The 25,512-nt window shown below is 46.3% G+C and overlaps 1 protein-coding gene across 3 annotated transcripts in view; it reads right to left on the bottom strand.

Moving 5' to 3' along the window:
* The window catches only part of ANXA5 (annexin A5), a 1,060,565-nt gene that overhangs the window by 544,140 nt on the left and 490,913 nt on the right, over positions 1-25,512 (bottom strand). For all 3 annotated transcript variants that reach the window (XM_078676848.1, XM_078676851.1, XM_078676850.1), the window contains exon 8: positions 9,688-9,744. In XM_078676848.1, coding sequence (XP_078532974.1) covers positions 9,688-9,744 — 57 coding nt within the window. The remainder of the gene's footprint in view (positions 1-9,687; positions 9,745-25,512) is intronic.

Below are 25,512 nucleotides of genomic sequence, written 5' to 3'. Positions count from 1 at the left end.
GTGTTCGTATACAAATGCGCGCAAGGGGCCTGGTTCCTCTATTTACCCCAACACCGTTGCTAGGCAATAGAACCCTGTATTCCGCCCATAGGCAGGCTTTTACATTGTCAAGGTTACTTACCTCCAACCCCTCTACCTATCTGATTGCTATGAAAAACCTGTGACCAATAAAATACATTTATATAACTCCGTCCCCTCTGCCCCCCTACAGCCATTGAGCTCATGCTGCGTGGTTGTTAACTGTAACAGTCCAGGAATAGCGGCTTCTGTGGGTCAGGAATGGGGTGCTCTGGCAGAGGTGCGGGCAAGCCCCGTTACTGCAATATCCGGAATCGGCTGCTCTGGACTGGGGGGCATTGGAGAGATTTATGCGAGTCTCAGTACTGGAACGGTGCGGGGGTTATGTATCAGTGTGAGGACTGAGGTGCCCCAGCAGAGCTCTGTATTCAGGCCCCGATACGGGTCAGAAAATATCCTCGGGGTCAGTGAGTGGTCCATTATGGAGAGAGCGTGGAATGCATTCGCCCAAAGAACAAACCCCCCCTTCCTCCACACCTCTACAATGACCCTCTCGCACTTTACTCGCCTCCCAAAGGGAGGAGGCCTTTTCCAGAGAAAAGGGAGGGGCACCCAGACACCAACAATTAAAGGGCAGGATAACACCCCCCGTACTCTTCAGTCTATGCATGAACTTCCTCCTCCCAAAACTGCGGCGCCCCTATTCCCTCCTCTGAAACCCGCCAACATCCGTTGCAAACACCTTCCCGCACTCTAACACTTAACCCTAGCGCAAGGGTTGAAAGGGGGAAAACTAAGACTGTCAGCTGCCTTTTTTAAATTAGCCCTGTTTGTGAATTCTCACAGGAGAAAGAACAGAAAAATTAAGGGGAGAGACCTAGCTTTGCACTCTCAAAGAAGAACTCCACCTAGGGCTGCCACCTTTCCAAGAGAAACATTCCGGTCATGTATTGTTGCATTTATTGTTGTTTTAAGAGTCGGCAAAGAACGGGACGGGATACTAAATACGACTAAATAACGAGCATTGGCATAGCTCGTCAGGTCTCGCTTTTGGGACCGTATAAGTATTTAGTTATGCAGCACAATATACTTGGTGCAACAACATCAACTGTTGCATGGTTAAACACTTATAAAGCCCTAAAGGCGAGACCTATTGGCTATGCCAATGCTTCTTGTAAAAGGAGACTAATAGGCTATGGAGTATATGGTTGCTACCATAATATCCTATGGAAAGGTACTTTGGTATTTATGTACCGTGGGACTCCACGACAACGACGGGGAATGATTCAGGCATGTGAATCTATGAAAAATACCCCAATACTGGATACCCAGGATTACAGGTAAGTAAAGAATCCTTCTCTTCCAGGAGATCCTCATCAACAGTCATAAGCACATGAATAGACTAGCAAGCCCATCCCCTCATCCTGCGGGCAAACGATAAGCATAAAACCAAACGGACATTGAAAAAGTATCATGACTCCAAGAAAGTTAGCATTGGATCAAATACCTCAAGGAGGCTTGGCCTACTTGGGTATCTGCCCAGGAGTCAGATTCAAGACAGCAGTGTCTAGTTAACGTGTGTACCGATTCCCAAGTTGCTGCCTTGCAAATCTCTGCCATCGGTACATTACGCAAGAAAGCTATTGTAGCTGCTTTTCCCCTAGTGGAGTGAGCCTTAGGGGAAAACAGTAGAGGCTTGTTCGCCAATTGATAAGCAACTTTAATACAAGACACTATCCACCTCAAGATGGATCGTTTGGAGGCTGGAAAACCTGTCCTGACTACACCATTGTTTAAAAACAACTGGTCAGACTTTCTAGTGGATTTTGTTCCCTCCAAATAGAATTTGAGAACCCTCTTGAGGTCTAGTGAATGAAGAGACCTTTCTGCTGGTGTAGTAGGATTCGGGAAAAAAGAGGGAAGAGAAATTGTCTGGTTAATATGGAAGTCAAACACCACTTTTGGTAGGAAAGAAGGGTGAATCCTTAGAACCACCCTATTGTGATGGAAAACCGTGAACGGTTCCTTTGAGCAGAGCACCTGGATTTCATTTACTCTGCGTGCGGACGTAATAGCTACTATAAAGGAAAATGCTACTTACCAGTATGCATTTGTTCTTGGCATGTAGAGCTGCAGATTCACACACTATGCATTAGATCGCCATCTGGTGTTGGGCTCTGAAACTTGCACCTGGTTGTGGTCTTGGAAGAAGTCCTTGTGGTCACAGTGTCTGTATTGCAGGACCTCAGGAGCCAGGCTGCTAAATTCAGCGAGGGAAAGCTTGGGCGCAGAATCTCCTGGCCCATTTTGGTCAGAAGGTCCGGTCTGCACCAAAGCCTCCAGTGTGGACATATTGAACATTGTAACAGGTCCGGATACCACCACTAGCGAGACCAGTCCGTGCTATCAGGATCATCTTCATCCTGGATCGGATGAGCTTGGTCACAACCTTCGGATGAGAGGAAGGGGCGGAAAGGCGTACACAAATGTTCCGGACCAGTCTGTCAAAAGAGCACTCCCTCTCGTTCCTGGTCTGTAAAATCTGGACACGTAGGCGTGGCATTTTTTGATTAGTCTGCAAAGAGGTCGCTGGATGATGACCCCATTGATGGAAGAGGTCTGCCACTGCCTTGTTGTTGAGCACCCAGTCTCCTTGCTCTTCGAAGTGTCGTCTCGCTCTGGTCTCCTGGCAGATGCAACGCTGTGATCGAAAGATTCCTGGCCAGAAGCCAGTGCCAGATTGCTTGTGATTCCAGTGACAGCGGGAGAGAAGGTGTTCCACCTTGTTTGTTCAAGTAATACAAGGTGGTTGTATTGTCCATTTGAATCAGTATTGACTGAATCGATGGATGGAATGCCTCGAGGGCTGGATGAACTGCCCGCAGCTCTAACATGTTTATGTGGTAGGTCTGCTCCTTGCTCGACCATCTGCCCTGAGTTTGTAGACAACCCAAGTGCGGCTCCCATCCCTGAAGAGATGCGTCCGTGATCAGGGATTGTTTTGGGACAGGTTGATGGAAAGGAACTAGACTAGTAGATATTTCGGTTGAGTCCACCAGATCATGGATGACTTTGCAGCGTGGGAAAGGTTGATCCGATCCTCCCAATGTCCTAAAGATTGGTCCCATTGGTCTTCCAGATCCTGCTGCAGCGGTCTCATTCTTAATCTGGAGTTGGGGATGAGAAAGATACAAGAGGCGGTCGACCCTAGAAGAGATGCCACTTGTTGTTCTGATGGTTGGTGTGCCTGGAGCAGAGAGTTGGATTTCTGATTCATTGATAACAGTCGCTCCTCCGAAGGAAACACTTTCCCTACGCCGGAGTCGATGGTAGCGCCCAGATAATGGAGAGTTTGGGTCGACCGTTGGACAGATTTTTCCATGTTCACATGAAGGCCTAAGCAGTGAAGTAGATATAGGCAAATTTGATAGTGTTCCTTTATCTGTGGGGACGAACCCTTCAACCGCCAGTCGTCCGGATACAGATATACAAGCAGGCCTTGCCGATGTAAAGCTGCGCCCACCACGGCCATGCACTTCGTGAATACCCTCGGCACAGATTTTAGGCCGAACGGGAAGACTCTGAACTGGTAATGCTTTGCTCCCACAATGAATATCAGGAACTTGCAATGATGTGGAGCAATCGGGATGTGGAAGTACGCATCTTGGGGGTCTATCGAAAACATCCAATCCCTTCTGCAGGTGCGGATATATTTGATGTAGTGCCAACATGCAAAACTTCTCCTTCCGAATGCTCTTGTTCAGAGATTTAAGACCCAGGTCAGGTCTGAATTTGTGCGCCTGGTCTCTTTGGCACCAGAAAGTACCTCCAATAAGACTCCTTTTCCGCTTTGAGCAGGATGAACTTTTATGGCCAACTTTTGGAGGAGGATAGACACCTCCTGACGTAGTAATTTTAGTTGGGGAGGGTGTGATTTTACTGGAGAAAATTTCTTTCGGGGTGCACTGAAAAAAAGTGCATATCCATTTTTCAGTAGATTTAGCACCCACTGATCCTTGGTGATTTTTCGCCACTCTGCCACATGATTCGAGATTCTTCCTCCCACTGGAGTGGGCAAAGGCGCTAGAGGAAGCAGAAAATCTTTGCTTCCCTGAAGTCTTGGCTGCGCTGGAGGATTATTGATGTTGACCTCCTCTGCCTCTGGAGGCTCTACGGCCTTGGACCTGAGACCTGGACTGCTGGTTTTGTCACTGCTGCCATTGAGGGGTTTGAACCCTCAGATGGTAGTTCTTGCGATTGTAAGGCCTGCATTTACGCCAGATTTCTTTCTTTTCCAGGCCTATCGCCTTCAACGTGTCCAACTCAGCCTTCATCCTGGCCATTTCCTTATCGGTGTGGGAACCAAAGAGAGGTGCCGGAAAATGGGAGATTTAGAATTCGATGCTGAGACTCCGGCTTTAAAGCGGTTAATCGTAGCCATGAAGATCTCCGTGCACAAATTCCATGTGCATACGAATGAGCAGCTAGTGAAGCCCCATCTGCTGCACTACTAATCACCTGATTATAAACCAGCGCCCCTTCCTGAAGAATCTCCGCAAAATCCTGGAGGTCCTCTTTCTGCAGTTTCTCCTTAAAACACTCCAAAGAGTCCCATAAAGATTTGTCATAAAGGCACAACAGGGCTGCGGCGCTAGATACTTTCAAGAAGGATGCTGCGGATCCGTATACCTTTCTCCCCCAAGAATACTGAGCCCTACTCTCCTTGTCTGGAGGGACAGAGGATAAAGAAGTGACCGCATGAGTTTTCTTTGCTGCCATGATGATTACAGAGTACGGTGGAGGATCGGATTTTAAAAATAAAGGATCTGTTTCCGCTGGTTTGTATTTCTTCTGAATCCTCGCTGAGGCAGCTTTAATCGAGGATAGGGTGAGAAAAACATCCATTACTGGTTGTAGAAGACCAGGAACCAGTGGGAGTAAAGATCTAGACAGACCTGGTGGCCGACTGCCCTGGGAGCAGCACTGACACAATGACCACGCACGCAACCTGGGATTCATCCTCTACTCAACACTCCATGACCAAGCAAGTCAACACCATCTCATCCTCCTGTTTCAACACCCTCCACATGCTCCGAAAAATCTACAGGTGGATCCCCACCGACAGAAGAACAGTCACCCAGGCCCTCGTCAGCAGCAGGCTGGACTACGGAAACGCCCTCTACACAGGAGCCACGGCCAAACTACTTAAACGACTGGAAAGCATACAGAACGCCTCTGCATGCCTGATTCGACACCCCTCGCCACAGCCACATTACACCCCACCCGAGAGACCTGCACTGGAATCCCGTCAACAAGAGGATCACCTTCAAGCTCTTCACCCACGCACACAAAGCACTCCACAACACCGGACCAACATACCAGACGACACACCTTCTACACCCTGAACCGCCAACTCCACTCCCTCGTCGCCCGCATCCGAACAACCACAGGCAGCAAATTGTTCTCCCTCACAGCCAAGTCCTGGAACACCCTCCCCATACTCATACAGCAGACCTAAGAGATACTAACCTTCAGGAGGCTACTCAAGACCTGGCTATTCAAGCAGTAACACCCCCAGCACTTTAAGACATTTACAGGTGAGTAGCGCGCTCTACAAATGTCTTGAATGATTGTCTCAAAGATGATCAAGGTAGAAGCTTGAGGCGCTAGCATGTCTATGAGCAGCTTCTGCCCTCCTCTAGTGAGGACATCCTGATATGTATTGATGTCATCAATAGGAGTCACTCTAGAAGGAGGGCAAGTAAGGGTATTCGTAAGGGTAAGTGAATAGTCCCTTTTTGAAGAGCGAGTTGAAGAGGAAGACCAAGATGGTGTTCTTGTTCTTGTTCTTTTCCGATGAGCAGGAGAGCTGGTCTATGCTCCGGAGATTTTTCTTGGCGATCCCTGGTCCGAGCAACAGGTGATTTGTCCACTTCCTGCACCAGTTGTTCCAACGGGGATCTATGCAGTGGACTGGAATATTCCATAGCCCGTTGAGCCTGGCCAGAAGGAGCTTTCTGCCAGTGGCTGAGGGGAAGAAGCCATCTATATGACAGATTAACTGAAGGCAACCTCGGTCTTCGTGGGGAGGTTAGCCTAGGAGATCTTCGTGCCTCCAGAGATTAAGAGTTTCTCGTTGAAATTACTGTAGGAGAGCTCGTAACTGAAGCCGATAACTCCATGGGGTCTTTAAAGGCTGAACGTCGTCTGGAGGAACAATGCAACATCGATGGTGTCTCGACGTACGACTATTTATTTATTTATTTATTTATTTATTCAAAGTTTTATATAGCGCGAACAAGATCCTTACAGATATCAGAGCGCTTCACAGAGACAGGGGCAAGGGCAACAGAAATGAACAAAATAATGGGAGCAATATAGTGGTCAATAAACATAGAGTAACATAGATAACAATAATGTACAGAAACATATCAAAACCTATCAAAATACAGTCAGGTAAACAAGTCATATAAATCCAACAAAGAGTAGCATATATTGGTCGATAGGACGAGAGTAGCGTAGTAGTGCCCCTCTAGGTAGTAGGATAGTGCCAAAGGGCAGGGTGATCAGAGATACAGCGCGATGCGGAGACTCAGTTCCAGTCTCTGTAATGTTCAGGAGATCTTGGCCAGAAGGATTCTCTTCACCTCTTTCTTGAAGAGTGCCGTGGAGGAGATAAGCCTCGTTTCCGGAGGGAGCGCATTCCAGATCCTGGGTGCCATTCCTGAGAAGGAGCGCTTGTATGTTTTTTCTTTCCGGAATCTACTAGGCTTCAAAAGTAGGTTTTTTGTACTACGATTGGATCTCGACCCTCCTGATATAGACAACTTTTGCGCGAGGTAGTTGGGTGCTTTGTGGTGCACCGCCGAGTGTGTCATTATTGCAATTTTTTGTTGAAATCTGGCTTCAAAAGGCAGCCATTTTAGAGATTTTAGGTCTGGGGAAATATGCGAATGTTTTCTCGAGCCAGTAATGAGTCTCGCAGCAGCGTTCAGGGAGGCTCTTAGGGGTGCTGTTGTGGATAGCGGGAGTCCGCTGAGGGCCACAATTCCGTAGTCTATGCGAGGGATGACTAAAGCTTGTACAGCAGTTTGGAAGTCTTTGGCAAGGAGGAAGGGTTTGAGTTTCCTCAGTGTGTTGATATGGAAATTAGCCCCTTTTGTGGCTATGCTAATGTGCTGTTGCATGTTGAGCTTGGCGTCAACTGTGATGCCTAGGGATTTTGCTGAGTCCACGATAGTAGGTTGGACATTGAGTGCTGTTAGGTTATTGAGCCACGTTTGGGTGGTGGAAGTTTTCGCCGGGGGTGAGATGAGTAGGAACTCGGTTTTCAGCGCATTTAGTTTGAGGTGATTAACGGCCAGCCAGGATTGAGTGTTGCTAAGTGTGGACTGTTACAAGAACCGGTGAATCTCTCAAGAGGCATCCTCCCCTCAACCTCTTTGTGCTTCGACGTCGATTGTTCCGACGTTGAAGCCATAGACCTCACCGACCTCGCCCTCAAAGCGGAGCGTCTAGGGGAACCCAAGGGTGTGTGAATTAAAGGAGAACCCCTTCGACATCATGCTTCTCGTCGGAGACCGCCACCTAGATTGAACGTTGTCTTGAATACCTCACTTTGGGTCTCGACGAGGAATCCTTCACCGACGCTGGAGATTTGGGACACAACGTTGAACGCTGTGTGGTTGACTACAACGGAGGTGTTCTGGATGTTGAATGTCGTGCACCTTGGCGACAGCAAGGCTGGTCTCGATGTTGACCACCGCCTGATTGGCAGCAACAGACGCCAGCTTCGCCGCCGATCACCGCTCTACTGTCGACAGCTGAGCATGTCTCTATGTCGAACGCCGTACTGACGGCGATGACGGAGATTCAACTCTTGATGGTGTGCGAGCCCGCACCAACGGAGAAACACTCCTCGACGCCAATCGTTGCAGGGTTGACAACGGCGGAGGATGTGACGTACCTGAAGTCTTCGACAACCGGTGTTCTCTTGGCAGTGAGCCCACCGTCTATGGTCTTCTTGAAGTTTTTGATGACCGGTGTTCTCTCGACAGCGATCCCGCAGTCAATGGTCTTCTTGTAGACGTTTTTGCTGTGGGTGAAGGTATTTTCAGCATTGATCCATATGCTGAAGGAGAGCACTCCTGATGATGATCTAGCTCTCTCATTTGTCTTCTTCACCGAAGACCTGCCTCTAGAAGGGGCTTTTCCCTTCTCAGCCAGCCCATAAAGACAAATCCTCTGTCTTTCGGAGTACGCCTGGACAGGGACAGACAATGCTGGCAAGTCTTAGGACCATGATCCTCAGGAAGGCAAAGACTACAGAAAGAAGGGGAGTCCGATCTAGCCTTCTTGCCACAGGAAGGGCAAGAGTCAAAGAGCGACAGCATTTCTGAGAGAAAAAATATGCTGAACTCTCAAAAAAATAGAAACCTACTTTAAAAGCCAAAAGACGTCGAAGTAAGTAGGTTCTAACAAAAAACAGGAGATTTTATCTGGCAGAAATCAGAAAAACAGAGCTGAAGTAACCAGGGTCCTGAAAGAAGGAGCCAGAAAGAACTGACCCGTCACCCATGAGGCATGATGGGAAGCTAGGGGTCGTAGCTGTCTTAAAGGCACAGTGCCAGATTTTTCCTATATGTTTCTATGAGTTAGCTTTTCAGCTTTCTACGCTAAGTTTTTCTGCAATGCAGCCTGTGAGCTGGCAATGCTTTAATTCCTCTTTGCAGGATTATGGTTTCAGCTGTACATTAAAGCAGTTCATATGCACTTTGTTTTTCTACTCTGCTTTTCTGAATGTGTACATGTGAAAAGAGCGTTTCTATAGCATTATCCAGCTCTTACTGTATGGAGTGTTCCGATGGATCGATCGAAATCAATCAATGGATCAGTTGAGGAATCAGCTCAGCAACCAAGGGTCTTAGGAGAGATGTTGGCTGGCACCGTTATGCCCTCCTGACTGGTCTTTCAACTGAGTGGCAGGATGGGGTAGAGTCCAACTGACTTCTTATGCTGCTTTGATTTTGACTTACCAGAAGACCTTGACTGAGAAAAAGACCAGTCACAGAATCAGCTTCAAGAGTGAGAATGTGTTTGCTTCCAAGACGGAGTTATGCAAGGTCAGAGACTTCTTTTGGTTTTCTGTGAAATACAGCTTTGCATTATAGACTCTGATCGCCTTTGGATGCATGAGAGCTCATTTGTCACACATTTTGGAGTTGTGAAAGAGCACAAACACTAGGGAGGCCACCACCAACATCTGCATCCAACAGTCAACGCGGTTTAAACCCTGTAGAATTTGGTGGGGACACAGTTACCTTGCACCATTAAAAAAGTTAAAAGAAAGAAAGAACGTCAACCGAAAAAAGGAAGCATTGCCACGAATTAGTGTATAAAAGCACTGAAAGAAGAGAATTGACATCAGTACACTGGGTGTCACTTAAATGTGGCTGTACTCTCACTTCTGGGGCAGGACAAAGCTACACCGCCACCTAGCAGCATACGTGAGCATTGCTATAAACATTTTCAGATCCAGTCTGCCACCTAGGGATTATTCTAAAGGTGAGGAATCGGCAGTTAGAAATATCCATCAGAAACAAGGTTTTCGGTTCTAAAATGTTATACTCAATAATAAGTGACCCAAACAGGTAAATAGTTTCAACTCACCTTTGCATCTTTTTCTACTTGTCCTTCATCAACCTTTCCTACAGGGTCTCGGTTTGCCTACAAAAAGAAGCACTAATTATATGGATTGGACTAAATTATGTTTCTATGAAATTCATTTTTCAAAACATCCACATGTTAAAGAATAAGCACTTGTACTGCACTTGTCATATTTCTCTTCATAAATTCCTAGAGCAGAAAAACGTTGGCAGTGTTACGTAGCTCAAATACACATTATTTCATAAAATAAGTACAGGTATAGAAAGGTTACTTACCTTTAATCCTAGTTCTCTTCCAGTGTATCCTCAAAGTAATAAGCACTTTAATATTCCCACCCATGCACTGGGACCACGGAAAACATATACATATATACATATATATATATATATATATACACATATACATATACATATACATATACATATATATATATATATATATATATATATCAAAACACACAGTCCTCGCTCCAGGGACCATTGCACAATTAAGGGCACTCACAGCACTTTCACGAAGTTTTCATTGCCATAATTTATTATAGCGCTGCACAATCGTAACAAACGCGTTTCGGCGTTGCCGCCTTCGTCAGTGTCGATAGATACAAGCTTTCACATCATTTAAATAAAGTTACGTGGTATTCACACATGTGATTAAAATAAAAATAAAAGAAGGCACAGTTAATTTACTACATTACTGTGGCGGCCATCTTGTAATGTCAGAAAGGTGCTTGATCCTGTTACCATTTCAATTCCCCATATCATGTGGATTGCATTATTAACATTTGATTATTCAATCCCAACAATAAAATACAGTGTGCATTTAATTCTGCATGCAATCGTAGCTAAATCTCAATTTTCGAATTAATTTTGCCCTGAATGGGCTTTTCCTGTTCTCTTCACAGGATCTCTCACCTAGAAACTTCTTTCTGACTTGGTGGCCTTGGGTCAGTGCCAACAGTTTCACGTTTCACCTCTATTATGTTGCCCTGGATGGGCTGACACGTGAAAACTAATATTCTCATAGAGGGAGTAGTATTTGCAGGTAAAACAAAATTTCATTAGGAACAAATACTGTCCTACCCAATGTGTACCCACATCTCTTCTTCATTGTTAAGGCCTGCCGGGTTCTTTGTCTGCAGCATTATTATATACCGTGATTTGAGGGTTCTTAATTTCTTGACCCAGTCTCCCCCCGCGTTCTGTTTTTGTTAATTGATGAATAATGAGAGCAGATTGCTATTGCTTTTGTGCATTTTCTCATAATGTCGAGCCACAGGATAGCTCTGATCTTTGGTGTTTATCGCTCTCATATGTTCCAACACCCTCAATTTTGTCCGTTTCGTTGTGCTGCCCACATATTTTTTACCACACGGGCACACCAGACAGTATACGGTAAACTCTGAGTTGCAATTCAAGAGTTTGGAGATTATGATCTTATTCACTCTGCCTGGTACCTCGAATTCCTTGACTTTACTGGAGTTTCTACAGGCCTTGCATATCATGCATGGATAGAAACCCGGTACCGGGGTCTTCTTACATTTGGGGTCATAATGACTATTGACCAAATGATCCCTCAGGGAAGTACCTCTCCTGCAGGTGACCAATGGGTAATCTGATATCAGTTTCCCTATTATGCTATAAGACTGCAATATGCTCCAGTTCTTCAAGATCTGGAACAGTTCTGGAGACTTCTCTGTAAAGTTGGTTATCAGTCTCACCTTCATATCTTTGGTTTTTGTCCTGTCTACTAGCAATTAATTCCTGGTCACCATGTTACTCCTTCGTTCTGCCTCGTTCACGACCCCCTTGAGTATCCCCTTTTTGAGAATCTTTGCCTGGACTCTGTTTTAGCTTTCACAAATTCTTCCTCAGTGGAGCAGTTCCGCTTGATTCGCAGGAACTCCCCCAGGGGAATGTTGTTAACCACACTCCGTGGGTGGCAGCTTCCTGCATGCAGGATTGAATTGCCTGCCGTTGGCTTCCTATACAGGGATGTCTCAATTCTCCCTTCCTGGACATATACTCTTAAATCCAGGTAGAATACCTCTTTCTTACTGATGTTGCTGGTGAATTTAAGATTTTGTTCATTATCATTGAGACTCCTGATATACTACTCAGCCTCACTTTCAGTTCCGCGCCACACGATGAATTAATCATCTATGTAGCGCATCCACAACGCTATTTTCTCCACCAATTTGCCATTGGTACCCGCCCAGGCCACGTGCTCCTCCCACCAGCCCACGAAAAGATTCGCGTAGCTGGGGGCGAAGCACCTGCCCATTGCGGTCCCCTGCCGTTGCAAGTACAGCTGTCCTGAGAACAGAAAAATGTAATTTTTTTAACAATATTCCGTCAGTTCTATCAACATGCAATTATGTGTCCTGTATTTCAATGCTCTTCTATCCAAAAAATATCTCATTGCTTTCAAGCCATCTTCATGCCTTATCGAGGTGTATAGGCTGGTAATGTCTAGTGTTATCAAGACAAAGGCATCCTCCCATGCCACACCTTGGATTATTCTCAAAAAGTCTTTCGTATCCCTTAGATACGAGCTCAGATCCCGCACTAGTGGTGCAATGAAATTGTCAATGTATATAGAGGTTTTCTCCAGAAGGCTATCCTTCTGGACAAAATAGGTCGTCCAGGCGGCCAAATTTTACTTTTGTGAACTTTGGGCAGGTGATAAAAAGTTGCCAGTTGTGGATGCTCACATTTCGAATTATTCCAGTACTTCACATCCATTATGCCCTTCTCTTTCCATTCTAAAATGAGGGTATGGAAATTCACTATACTCTCATTGAATTTCTCTCTTCGTACCGGGGAGTAGTGTTCCAATTTTTTTTAACTGTGATAGTGCTTCATCCTCATATTGTTGCTTATTGAGGATAACTATATTCCCCCTTTATCACTCGGCTTGATTATGATATTATCATCTTCTTGCAATTCCTTAATTATTGCCCACTCCATTTTGTTCAGATTTCTCCTTGCACTATTGAATTTCTTTTTTTTTTGCAAGTTCTTGATTTCTCCAATTACTACCTCCTGGAAGGTATCTATGGCATCGTGGACGACTTTGGGAATAAATTTCGATGTAATGGTCATCATACTTTTACATCCTCGTTGTTTAATGCCTCCCTCTTCCAGCATTTGTGTCAGTGCTGGTATTGGTTCATTCTGTGAATTTGTTTCATCCAAGAGTTCCCGTGCTATACTCAGAGCTCCCATGTCCCTACCCGTGAGTGCATCAAATGTTGTTGCTTCATCCAATGTTCCTTGTCCATCTATCTTGGGATGGAGGGTGTGGATTTTCAGGAGTTTCACTTTTCTTACTAACTTGTATAAATCTATATGTATGCATATACATACACACACACACACACACACACAAACAAGTTACTTACCTTCGGTAACGCTTTTTCTGGTAGATACAATATCTACCTGTAGATTCCTCACCTTGACAATATCCCCTTGCGTCAGCAACATTCGGAAATTCTTTTTGTAGCTTCGCGCCGACGTGGACTTGGACGTCGTAGACACACGGCATCGCACGCCACTCCGCTGACGTCGCCTACAATAGGCCCACGCTGGCGTGATGACATCAGTTCCGCCCTTTTTTCCGTGCCTTCGAGGCACACGGACGGACCAATGACAGACATATACACAGTATACGCAGTACAAATATCAAGGTAACACACACAGTGTGAAGCAAATGCAATAAAACATTTGAAATAAACAACTCCTTGACAATAAAATAAATACATTACAGAAACTCTGGTATAGAAGAGTGGACAACGGGGAGGCGGGTGGGTCAGTGTGGAATCCACAGGCAGAAATTGTATCTACCAGAAAAAGCGTTACCGACAATAAGTATCTTGTTCTTCTGATAGATACATCTGCCGTGTGGATTCCTCACCTTGTGAATAGAGTCCCACAGCAGTCCCCACTCCCGGAGGAGGGCGTCCACTCTTCTAAACCAGGAAATCCTGGAGCACGCAAAGTGGCCGTCCCTCACATCGGAATCCAAGCAGTAATGCTTCGCGAAAGTGTCGAGGGAAGATCAAGCTGCCACCCTACAAATATCCTCTACAGGAACACCTCTAGCCAATGCTGAGGTTGAAGACTTAGCTCTTGTAGAATGAGCCCTTAAACCCTCTGGTGGTTCCTTACCGGCCAATGAGTAGCAGATCTTTATACAGAAGACAATCCATCTTGACAAAGTTCTTTTAAGGACCGCTCTTCCTCTTTTGCAGCCAGCAAACCCAATGAAGAGCTGGTCATCCAAACGATAGTCTTTAGATCTGTCCAAGTAAAAGGACACTGCCCTTTTGGGGTCCAGACGGTGCAACCTCTCATCCTCCTTGGAAGGGTGTGGGGGAGGATAAAAGGTAGGGAGGGTAATGGATTGACCAAGGTAGAAAGGAGTAACCCCCTTTGGAAGAAAAGCAGCCCTGGTCCTAAGAACCATTCGATCAGCATGAATGGTCAAGAAAGGGGGCTTAGAACTAAGAGCTTGAAACTCAGTTACCCTCCTTGCAGAAGTTATTTCAACGAGGAAGACGGTCGTAAGAGTCAAAAGCCTCAAAGGACATTTGTGAAGAGGCTCAAAAGGAGCACCCATCAAAAAGGTCAAGACAAGATTTAAGTCCCACTGAGGCACAATAAAAGGAACAGGAGGGAACTTATTTGTGAGACCCTTTAAAAACCTTAAAACTACAGGAGATTTGAAAAGAGATGGCTGATCAGGCAAACAGAGAAAAGCCGACAGCGCAGAAAGATAGCCCTTAACTGTGGCAACAGCAAGCCCTTGCTGCGCCAGAGAAAGGGCAAACTGGAGAACATCAGACAAATGGGCTCTCAAAGGGTCAATAGATTTCCCCCCACACCAAGTGACAAATTTTGACCATCTATAAGAATAGATGGACTTAGTGGAGTCACGCCTGGCCGACAAGATGACATCCACCACGTCAGGCGGGGGAGAAAAGGAATTCAGGTTGCCCCGTTCAATCTCCAGGCATGAAGGTGTAATGTCTGGAGGTGGGGGTGTAGAACCTGCCCCTCCATCTGAGAGAGGAGGTCTGCCCGGAGAGGGAGACGGAGCGGCGGGTGAGAGGAGAGGTAGAGAAGATCTGTATACCACACCCTTCTTGGCCAGTCCGGGGCAACCAATATGACTTGGGCCCGGTCTTGGCGAATCTTCCTCAGAACCAGAGGAATCAAAGGTATGGGAGGAAACGCGTAAAGGAGTGGATTTCTCCAACTCCACTGAAACGCATCCCCCAAGGCTCCTTGCATCGGAAACTGGAGACTGCAGAATGACAGGCAGTGAGCATTCTCGCGAGTGGCGAACAGGTCCACCCGAGGAGTCCCCCACGTCCGAAAGACCTGACGAACCACCTCCGGGTGAAGCCTCCACTCGTGGTCGGCAGAGAACTGCCGACTGAGACTGTCTGCACGAACGTTCAGAACTCCGGCCAGATGATTTGACATCAGACAAATCTGATGGTCCTGAACCCAGGACCAGAGACGCAGAGCTTCTCTGCAGAGAAGATGCGACCCCACTCCTCCCTGTTTGTTGATGTACCACATCGCGGTCGTGTTGTCCGTCAGGACCTGGACCGAACGACCGCGAAGGGAAGGGAGGAAGGCCTTGAGCGCCAAACGTATCGCCCGCAATTCTAGAAGGTTGATGTGAAGCAACCTTTCCTCTGGAGACCAAAGACCCTTGACCTCCAGATCCCCCAGATGAGCACCCCACCCGAGAGTGGATGCATCCGTTATCACTGTGGCCACCGGAGAAGGCAACTGAAAAGGCTTCCGTGAGACAGGTTGCCTTCCACGCCCCACCAAGACAGATCCGCTGCAGCTTCTCTGGAGATCCTCACTGACTCCCTGAGATCTCCATTGTGCTGATACCACTGCCTGCGGAGGCACCACTGGAGTGCCCTCATGTGCCAGCATGCATGGTTGACCAACAGAATGCATGAAGCCATCAGACCGAGCAGGCGAAGGACCTTCAGAACTGGAACGACCGCTCCATTGTAAAATAAAGGAATCATTTCCTGTATGTCGCGAATCCTTTGAGGAGGAGGGAATGAGCGACATACAGTTGTGTGCAGTACAGCACCTATGAACAGGTTGCGCTGGGAGGGTACCAGGTAAGACTTGGGTACATTTATCGAAAAACCCAACCTGTACAACAACTGGGTTGTCTCTTGCAGATGATGAAGCACTCTCTCTGACGAGACTGCTTTGATCAGCCATCGTCCAAATAGGGGAATACTGGAATCCCCGACCTTCTGAGATGTGCCGCCACTACTGCCATCACCTTGGTGAAGACTCGAGGCGCAGTAGTAAGCCCAAACGGAAGGACCGCAAACTGATAGTGCTGCGATCCCACCGTAAAACGGAGATACTTCCTGTGCGACTTTAGGATTGGGATGTGAAAATACGCATCCTGCAAGTTGAGTGACACCATCCAGTCTTCTTCTAGCAGCGCCTGCAGAACCTGAGCAAGGGTGAGCATCTTGAATTTCTCCTGTTTCAGATAGAGATTCAAGATCCTGAGATCCGGGATTGGACGAAGTCTGCCATCCTTCTTGGGAATCAGGAAATACCGGGAGTAGCATCCCTGACCCCTTTCCTGCTCAGAGACCACCTCTATTGCACCCTTTAACAATGTCTGCACTTCCTCCTGCAGAAGTAACAGATGTTCCTCGGTGCAAAAACCTTGACAAGGAGGATAATTGGGAGAGAATTCCCGAAAGGGAAGGGCATACCCATTTTCTACGAGATTGAGAACCTAAAGATCTGATGTAACAGATTCCCAATCCCGTAGAAAGTGGGTAAGCTGACCCCCCACCGGACCCACATGATCCTGAATGGCGGATCTAGGGCTGCTTTTCTGTGGCTGGGGGGTTGGAGGAGGTGGAGGAGGAAGAGGCTTGACGCCCTCGAGGACGTGCACTTTGCTTTCCCCTGTATGACCTATACAAGGTATTTTGCTGCTGCTGCTCTCGCTGCTGATGATGACCTTGTCTATAGGTACGAAAAGAAGAGCGTCCAAAACCTCTGAACTTTCTGGTCGTTGAACCTCTTACTTGAAGACAGAGATCTAGCAGTTGCTCTGCTGTCTTTAAATCTCTGAGGCGGTATCTGCCTTCTTGTCAAAGAGTCCAACTCCATCAAATGGTAGATCTAAATGCAGATTGCACATCCGTAGAAAAATCCGAGGATTTCAGCCAAGCTGATCATCTTGTGGCAACTGCAGTGCCCATGATCCGTGCCACAGAATCTGCAGTATCTAGACCGCTCTGGATAACTTGACGAGCTGCCGCTTGAGTATCAGATAATACCTCCTCAAAGTCACCCCTGCAGTCCTCTGGAACCTTTGGAATCAACAAACGCATTGAGTCCATAAGTGCGTGTACATAACTCCCCATGAGACAAGTGGCATTCGTTGACTTTAATGCCATACTTGCGGAGGAGAAAGTTTTCTTGGCCACTTGATCCTGCTTCTTGGCCTCCTTGTCACCAGGTACTTGGGGAAAAGCACCAACCGAATTTTTAGAGCACGCAGCCTGAATCACCAGGCTTTCAGGAGAAGGATGAGATGACAAAAAGGCAGGGTCTTCGGGAGCCACCGTATATCTCCTCGCCACACTTTGAGACAGCAGGAGCAGAAAGAGGTTTTTTCCATACCTCCATAATAGGTTCAGTCAATGCCTCATTAAATGGTAGTAACGGTTCCACAGCTGAGCTAGGTGAATGGAGTACTTCTGTAAGCAGATTTGACTTAAACTCAACAGTTGGTAATGTCACACCTAAAAGTCATGCTGCCTTCCCCATTACCACGTGATAAGGTTGGACATCCTTTGAAGGCGTATCCGGACCTGATGGCAATTCCCACTCCGGGGAAAAATCAAGGCCACTAGCATCAGCCAGCTCTTCGAAACAATCCTCTTCCAGTTCACCTTCTTCCAAGTCTGGGTGAGAATCGCAATACCTCCGTTCCTCCAGGAGGCGTTGTGCTTCCCTCCTGGATCTCTCCTTTACACGGATCGCAGTCGGATCCACCACCGACTACGACTGAGCCGGAGCAGACGTCGGTACAGAATCCAAAGGCTTAGATGGATGTTCCAAAGACCTGCTTGGAGCGGGCGACGCCGGTACCGGAGTCATCGACTTGGGTCGAGCCGGCGTCGACCTCGGCGGAGCCGAGTACTGCCACAGCGGCATCGGGGCTGGCCTATACGGCATGAAAGGTGCCGGGGCATAAGAGTGTGGAACACCCAAATTAAATGCCATTGGACCCATGGGACCCGAGGGGGCACCAGAAGGGTACCATGATTTTGAGAATACCCCATACACAGCGTTCAGGAACGCTGAAGAATCCTGACCTGGCGCAGGAAAAGGTGGATGATCACCCTCAGGCTGATCAAGGCAGATTCGAATCCGGCTCTTCAACAGGCGCAGATGCTTCTCTCTCATTAGGAACTTCCTCCACCTCTTCTTGAGCCGGAGACGGCGTCGGATAGGAAAACGGAGTCGGAGATTGAACTTGTGACTCCGAAGGCGAGGCTTCACCTTCCCGATCCGAAGCCTCTTGCGGTGGGATCACCTTCGATCTAACCTTCTTGGGCGATCTCAACTTCGAGCCTGATTTCTCACCCGAATGACGTGGAGACTCATGCCTCCTTTTCTTGTGCTTCTTATCCGACCTCGAAGCATGATCTGACAAGGACTTCGAAGCCGATGCCTATCGAGATCTTGATCTTGACCTCGACCTAGACTTCCTCGAGCGGGATCTTTAAGACTTCTTTCCTTTATCGGCTTTCAGCTTCGCCACAAGAAGTTTGGTCTCCCTCTCTCGTAGGGCCTTTGGGTTCATTTTTTGGCACGACAAACATCCATCCACGTTGTGGCCGGAGCTTAAACACCAAATACAGTCCTGGTGTGGGTCCGTAACGGACATCATTTTCCCGCACTCCCTGCAGGGCTTAAATCCAGTCTTTGTCGACATTATAGGGAGACAAAGAGGCAAGAGAAGAAAGAAATGAAGAAAAAAGTAACAGTTACCAAAAACTACTGAGAATCCCGAAACCGTTCGCGTCGACGACGCGGAAAAAAGGGAACTGATGTCATCACGCCGGCGTGGGCCTATTGTAGGCGTCGGTGACGCCAGCGGAGTCGCGTGCGATGCCGTGTCTATGACGTCCAAGTCCACGTTGGCGCAAAGCTACAAAAAAAAATTCCGAATGTTGCTGACGCAAGGGGATATTCACAAGGTGAGGAATCCACACGGCAGATGTATCTATCAGAAATATACATACATATACATACATATACATACATGTGCCTTTAGGAAACCTACAGCAGGGAATGCATTATTGCACGCCACTAGTGCACACTCTAGACATTTGAGCGCAAGTATTCCCTTCGGGGAACTCTTGCGACTAAAGCGTATATGCAGTAGACCGGAGGAATATGAAACATGTAAGGTAGAGACAGTGGAACGTTTTAGAAGAAGAGGTTACTCAGAAGGTGTTCTAACTAAAGCAGTCCTAAAAGCTAACAGAACTAGGGAAACACTACTTCCAGTAAGCCATGAAGATAAGAAATCAGACAAAGGGGAGGACATGGATGCACCCAGACTAATTACAACCTATAGCCTGCAGGAACATAAGATTAAATCCATTGTAAGTAGAAATTGGCCCGTAATTTTGACTGACAATATCCTGAAGGACAGATTACCAGAAAGACCTACTGTCACCTTGAGGAAATGCAAAACTATGGAGGCATATTTATCTAAACCCGTGGCAGAAGGGGCTTTAGTTAAAACATGGCTACCGGTTAAACAGGGTTTCTTAAAGTGTGCGACCTGCCGAGCGTGCAAGTTTGGTGTTAGTACTACAAAATACAGATCACCCTTTAGAGAACAGGAACAAAAGATCAGGGGCAATTTTGACTGCCACACAGATTTTTCAGTATATATTCTCACGTGCACCTGTGGGCTTAGGTATGTGGGAAGCACCAAGCACCAGGTGCACGTGAGGAATACGGCAACACATCAGAGCTATCATCAACTGCGACCCAGCCTATCCGGTCGACCGGCATTTTAAATCTGTGCATAATAAAGACATTAACTGCCTAAAGTATTTTGTGGTTGATCACGTTCCCATACCCAGAAAAGGTGGTAATAGGGAGATACTCCTAAGACAGCTTGAAACGGTTTAAATAACACGGAAGATTTGCATACTTTTCTTTGAGATTTTCCCTTTAATTTGTTACTGCTATTAATTCACCCATGTTCTTCAGATTGTTGCTAGGTAGACAGGACAAGTTTATCACAGGTCTGGATGTGATGGATAAGAACTTGAAGTGTGGGATGACGGGGAGGGGGGGGGTGGAAGAGAGTGGTAGTGGTCCATGTATATCTTTAGAATTGGGATGGTGTGAGTTTACTTGGGTCTTCTACTGCCTGGTATCAATGCATACTTTAATGATGGTGTTCATCTGCTTGGGCTTGGTAGCAGGCCACTATCGTAATTAGAAGCTTTAGAATGATCACTTGGAAAATCATATGGTGTAGTAATGGGAGCAAACATTATTTGGAAGTTAAGGACCGCTAATTCATTTTGGAGATTGCACAGCCTGGGCAAAATGTTTGGACGGCAGAATAAATATTTGTATAAAAGTTTGAGGGGGATGCAGGGATGTGCCAACGTCTTTGCAGTTCACTTTTTAGCTGTCAGCAGATGGGTGTTGATTGTGCAGGTTCAAATTCTGAATGTTGGTGAGCATCCAGTTTCTCAGTTTGACCGTTATTTTCCATTTTGGAGGGTAGTGGTCGATGGCCGATTATACTCACTTGTTAAGCTTGGTGTTGTGAGCTTATTGGTAGATAGTGATGGACCATGAACACCTTACCCTGGTTGAAGACAACATTTGGTAGGACTGAACCTTAAGATAACAGGAAGTGATGGAGTAAATGAATACACTTCCTGTTCACACAGTCTGTTTTTGTTTACATTAGATAAGCCAGGACCCCTTCGGCTGTTCCATAGTACTGATGAGAATCCGCAGAACCACAAAAGTTACTCATGTTAAAAGCTAGTGCGAGGATCTGCATGGACAATGGTTTCTCATTTAGGAAGAGTAAATTGTTCAGTGCCTTGTCCAGAAGTGCCCATTCTATAGACAGTTTCACTCTACATACGGTGTTAATCCAGAGGTGGAGTTTAGGTGATCTTTAAAGCCGAGTGGCCAATCCCTTTTTGTACCCTTGCCCAGCTTTGCGATGGAGCCGAAGTTTTGGGACTTTGGCTTTCTATGTTTTCTCGACTCATCCCTTTAACGTTTTAGGTATGTCAATGCCCGTGCTTTAACAACCAATGAAAATAAAAATTTAAAAATAAATAACTGGAGTAGATTTTTGGATTAGCCGGCTCAGCCACTACCGGCTGGAGGTGTCCCTCCCATTTCGGACTGTATAAATAGTTCGGAAAAATGGGTCCACCCTTCAGCCTTTCTGTGCTGAAAAACATTCCGCGCTTGAATTTTTTAAGTATCTTTTGTTTTAATTCGTGTTTTCTTTTCATATTTCGCTGAAGCCTTCAGAGTGGGGAATTACACACCGTTTTAGCCAGTCTCACTGAACCTGTGAGACTGACTGAGCTGAGCATCACATTGGTAAACCTCCCCCAGACCGCACTGCTTCCATCTCTCCGGCGGCTCCAAGTAGGGGCGGCCATTGCAACGCAGGAGGAACTGTTTTACACCTTCTAAGATGCAATAAAGCATACTTTTGTCATCTGCAATCCTATATTTACACAAGCATTCCAAACAAAAATCCTTCTCGAAGCCAAGATGCTCTATATTATACATAGTGTGTGTGTGCATCCAGACGCAAGGTACCGAAAAGGGACACGTAGGTGCTTTAAAAAAATCTTCATAAATACATACTCTGCACATCTAAACCACGAGGACGACAGAGTGACAACATTCAGTCCCGTTTAGTTTGGCTGTGGTATACAAGGCCGAGCGGATGCTGTACTGTGGGGCAGTTACTCCACACTGGGGAATTCTGGGATGGCTGGCAGTAGCAGGTCGCCCACCACACAGGGTGGATTCCTCCCACTGATGAAACCCGCAGTCAGAAGAAAACACTTCCAGATGCTCGGCCTTGAGCAGACGCGAGCTGTGCCAGAAACATCAGGAGTCGCAGGCTCCATTCAGGCCCTTGTGTCTAAGTGTCCCTTCAGGCAGCCGGCCCCCGCGTTCACCACTTCTGCTCTGCATCCGAGATTAGGAAATGCGCAAAAACAGTCTCCCACGGTTTATAAAACAGGGACTTGAAATCTCAGCTTTGTAACCAGCAACAAGGACCGGAAGAGGTGGGGGAGGTGAAAGGAATGGACACGCATGACACCGAGAATTAGAATAAGCGCGTTCCTCGCCCTAAAAGGAGGCAGCAGAGGTAGGGGCGAGAGGAGGGGGCGAGTGAAAGCGTTTCACTTGCGAGATGGAGCAGCGCCAGTCGCGACAATTGCTACCATATGGCGTTGCGTGCTCCTGCAAGGGAATCGCCACATGTGCACGCGTTGCCATGGAAGGCAATGGAACGCATGCACGTTTTTGGCTGAAAAGCCAAAGTGATTACACAAGGTCTTTTTGCCTCTGCAGCGTAAGCGCGCTGCGTAGGCGAGACCTAAAAATATTATATATATATATATATATATATATATATATATATATATATATTACCTACTGGCGGTCGCCAGTAGGTATATATAGTTAGGATTTTTTTCCTATGGGATTTTTCAAAATTCTATGTTGAATAACTTTGGGGTTGATGGACGGAATTGGCTGAAACTTGCCTGAAAATGGCACATTTACTCTCCGGTCCTTCCCTGAAAGTTTGGGGGGGGATTCGTCAAGCGGGGGCCGAGAAAAAAGGGGGGTCCCAAAACGTGTTTTCCCCATGCAATTTTCCATAGGGCGGTTGGACTCACTTTTAGCCCGAACGGCTGAATGGATTTCCACCAAACTTGGCAAAATTGTAGGGACTGTTAGCCCGATGTGCCTTTGCTAGGTCTCAAGATATGCGGTCGAGTGGATTTTGAGAAATTAAGGTTCAAAAAAATATATATATCTATAGCAGCTTACCCGTGAGCTTACCGGTGCGCTGACGGTACGCGCACGTACAGCGTACCTCAAGCGCACGAGCTGCATGCTGATTGGCTGCCAATGTCTGTCAACACTTCAAAACAGAAACTGTTGACAGCCATCTTGTGCCTCGGTAGACTGAGGCACAGGAAAGCAGAAAAACAAACGTGTAGAACTCAAAAAGGGGGCTGGGTAGAAGCACCCTGACCCCCTAGACCTGCTCAGGGGGTCCCACAAGGACTCCGAAGGCAAAAATAATATTTTTTTTTTTTTTAAAGTCGCGTGGTACGCGTACCGTACGCGCACTGTACGCGTACCCCGATTTTTACCAAAAAATACATTTTTTGCCTTTGGGTTCTTTGTGGGACCCCCTGAGCAGGCCTAGGGGGTCAGGGTGATTCTACTCTGGCCCCTTTGCGAGTTTCACACCTTTGTTTCACTGCTTTCTTGTGCCTTGGTTCTAACAAGGCACAAGATGGCTGCCAACACTTCCTGGTTTTGAGTGTTGACAGACAGTGGCAGCCAATCAGCATGCCTTCCCGAGAAAGCTGCATGCTCATTGGCTGTCAACACTTCTAACCAGGAGGTGTTGGCATCCATCTTGGGTCTTAGTAGACTGAGGCACAAAAAAGCAGAAAAAAAACGTGTAGAACACAAAAAGGGGGCAGGGTAGAAACACCCTGACCCCTTAGGGCTGCTCAGGTGGTCCCACTAGGATATTAATACATTTAAACGTTATCCGCTAATGGAATTAGCATTTAACAAACCTTTGAAATTCAAAGAAAAAAACATAGGTTTCAGGCCTTATATAGTTAAGAATAAGTATTTAAAAATCCTTGCGAATTCACTGAAAAAACCATAGGTTTGAGCCCATATATAGTTAGGTATTTGCATTTACAAAACCTTGAAAATTCAATGAAAAAACCATAGGTTTGAGACCATATATAGTTAGGTGAATATTTTAATCATACAAAACCAATGAAATTCCATATATAGTTAGTTGCACTAACTATATATTTCGCGCTCCCGCAATCCACTGCTGATGATGTCACATATTACATCATTCATGCCATCACTGATGCCATCACTGATGCCATCACTGATGCCATCACTGATGCCATCACTGATGCCATCACTGATGCCATCACTGATGCCATCACTGATGCCATCACTGATGCCATCACTGATGCCATCACTGATGCCATCACTGATGCCATCACTGATGACATCATTGATCACATCACTGATGACATCATTCATGTGCTAATACGATGAACCTCTTCAGACTCTAATATAACCTTAGATACACTCAGTGTATACAGACACTCACACACTGTCACTCATCCATGGAGTTACTCACACACTTAGTCATGCAAAGAATCAATCTCACCTCCATTTCCTCAACTATACAGTTATACACACCTTACTTATTCAAACATATACTAACACATATTTACTCTCTTATACAATCCCTGATACAAGTTCACAATGATCCATACAGCCACTCACACATTCACTGGCTCTCATGCACAGTTATTTATATATGCCAACTCTCACATGTACTGTGTTTTACATATGTACTTACTATGAATGTAGCATTGAGATATCCATTCACTTATCAATACACTCATGCACACAGTCAACCGCCCATGTAGCTGTTTCCACATGCACTCTTGAACTCATACACCTAGTGAATCAACTGCTCACACATCTATGCACAGAGTCACACACCTCCCAGCCACCCCCACACAAACTCAATCTCCCATACAAATACTTGGGCAACCAATTAATAACACATATAGCCTCTCGTATAGCTAATGATCAACACATGCAGCAGTTTACATCACAACAGACATACTGATGCACACATTCAGACAGTTTAGTCACTAACCCATGCATTTAGTACGACACATTTATTCACTCACTCATACAGTCAGTCACGCACCTACTAAATCCTTCATCCAGACACTTATACATCCACTCATTCTTCAATATGTCAAACATATTTAAACTTTACAGAAACACACAGTCACTGGATGGTGTCATCAGTGATGTCATCAGTGATGTCATTTGAGATGTCATCAGTGATGTCATTTGAGATGTCATCAGTGATGTCATTTGAGATGTCATCAGTGATGTCATGAATGATGTAATATGTGACATCATCAGCAGTGGATTGCGGGTGCGCGAAATATATAGTTAGTGCAACTAACTATATATGGAATTTCATTGGTTTTGTATGATTAAAATATTCACCTAACTATATATGGTCTCAAACCTATGGTTTTTTCATTGAATTTTCAAGGTTTTGTAAATGCAAATACCTAACTATATATGGTCTCAAACCTATGGTTTTTTCTGTGAATATATATATATACACATATACACACACACATATATATACACAGACACACCCACACACCCAGACACACCCACACACCCAGACACACCCACACACCCAGACACACCCACACACCCAGACACACCCACACACCCAGACACACCCACACACCCAGACACACCCACACACCCAGACACACCCAGACACACCCACACACCCAGACACACCCACACACCCAGACACACCCAGACACACCGACACACCCAGACACACCCAGACACACCGACACACCCAGACACACCCAGACACACCGACACACCCAGA

This window comes from Lissotriton helveticus, chromosome 2_1 (genome assembly GCF_964261635.1).
Source record: "Lissotriton helveticus chromosome 2_1, aLisHel1.1, whole genome shotgun sequence".
In the NCBI taxonomy this organism is placed as follows: domain Eukaryota; kingdom Metazoa; phylum Chordata; class Amphibia; order Caudata; family Salamandridae; genus Lissotriton; species Lissotriton helveticus.
The sequence above is the reverse complement of the archived record's forward strand: the minus strand, read 5'-3'. Positions and strand labels throughout refer to the sequence as shown.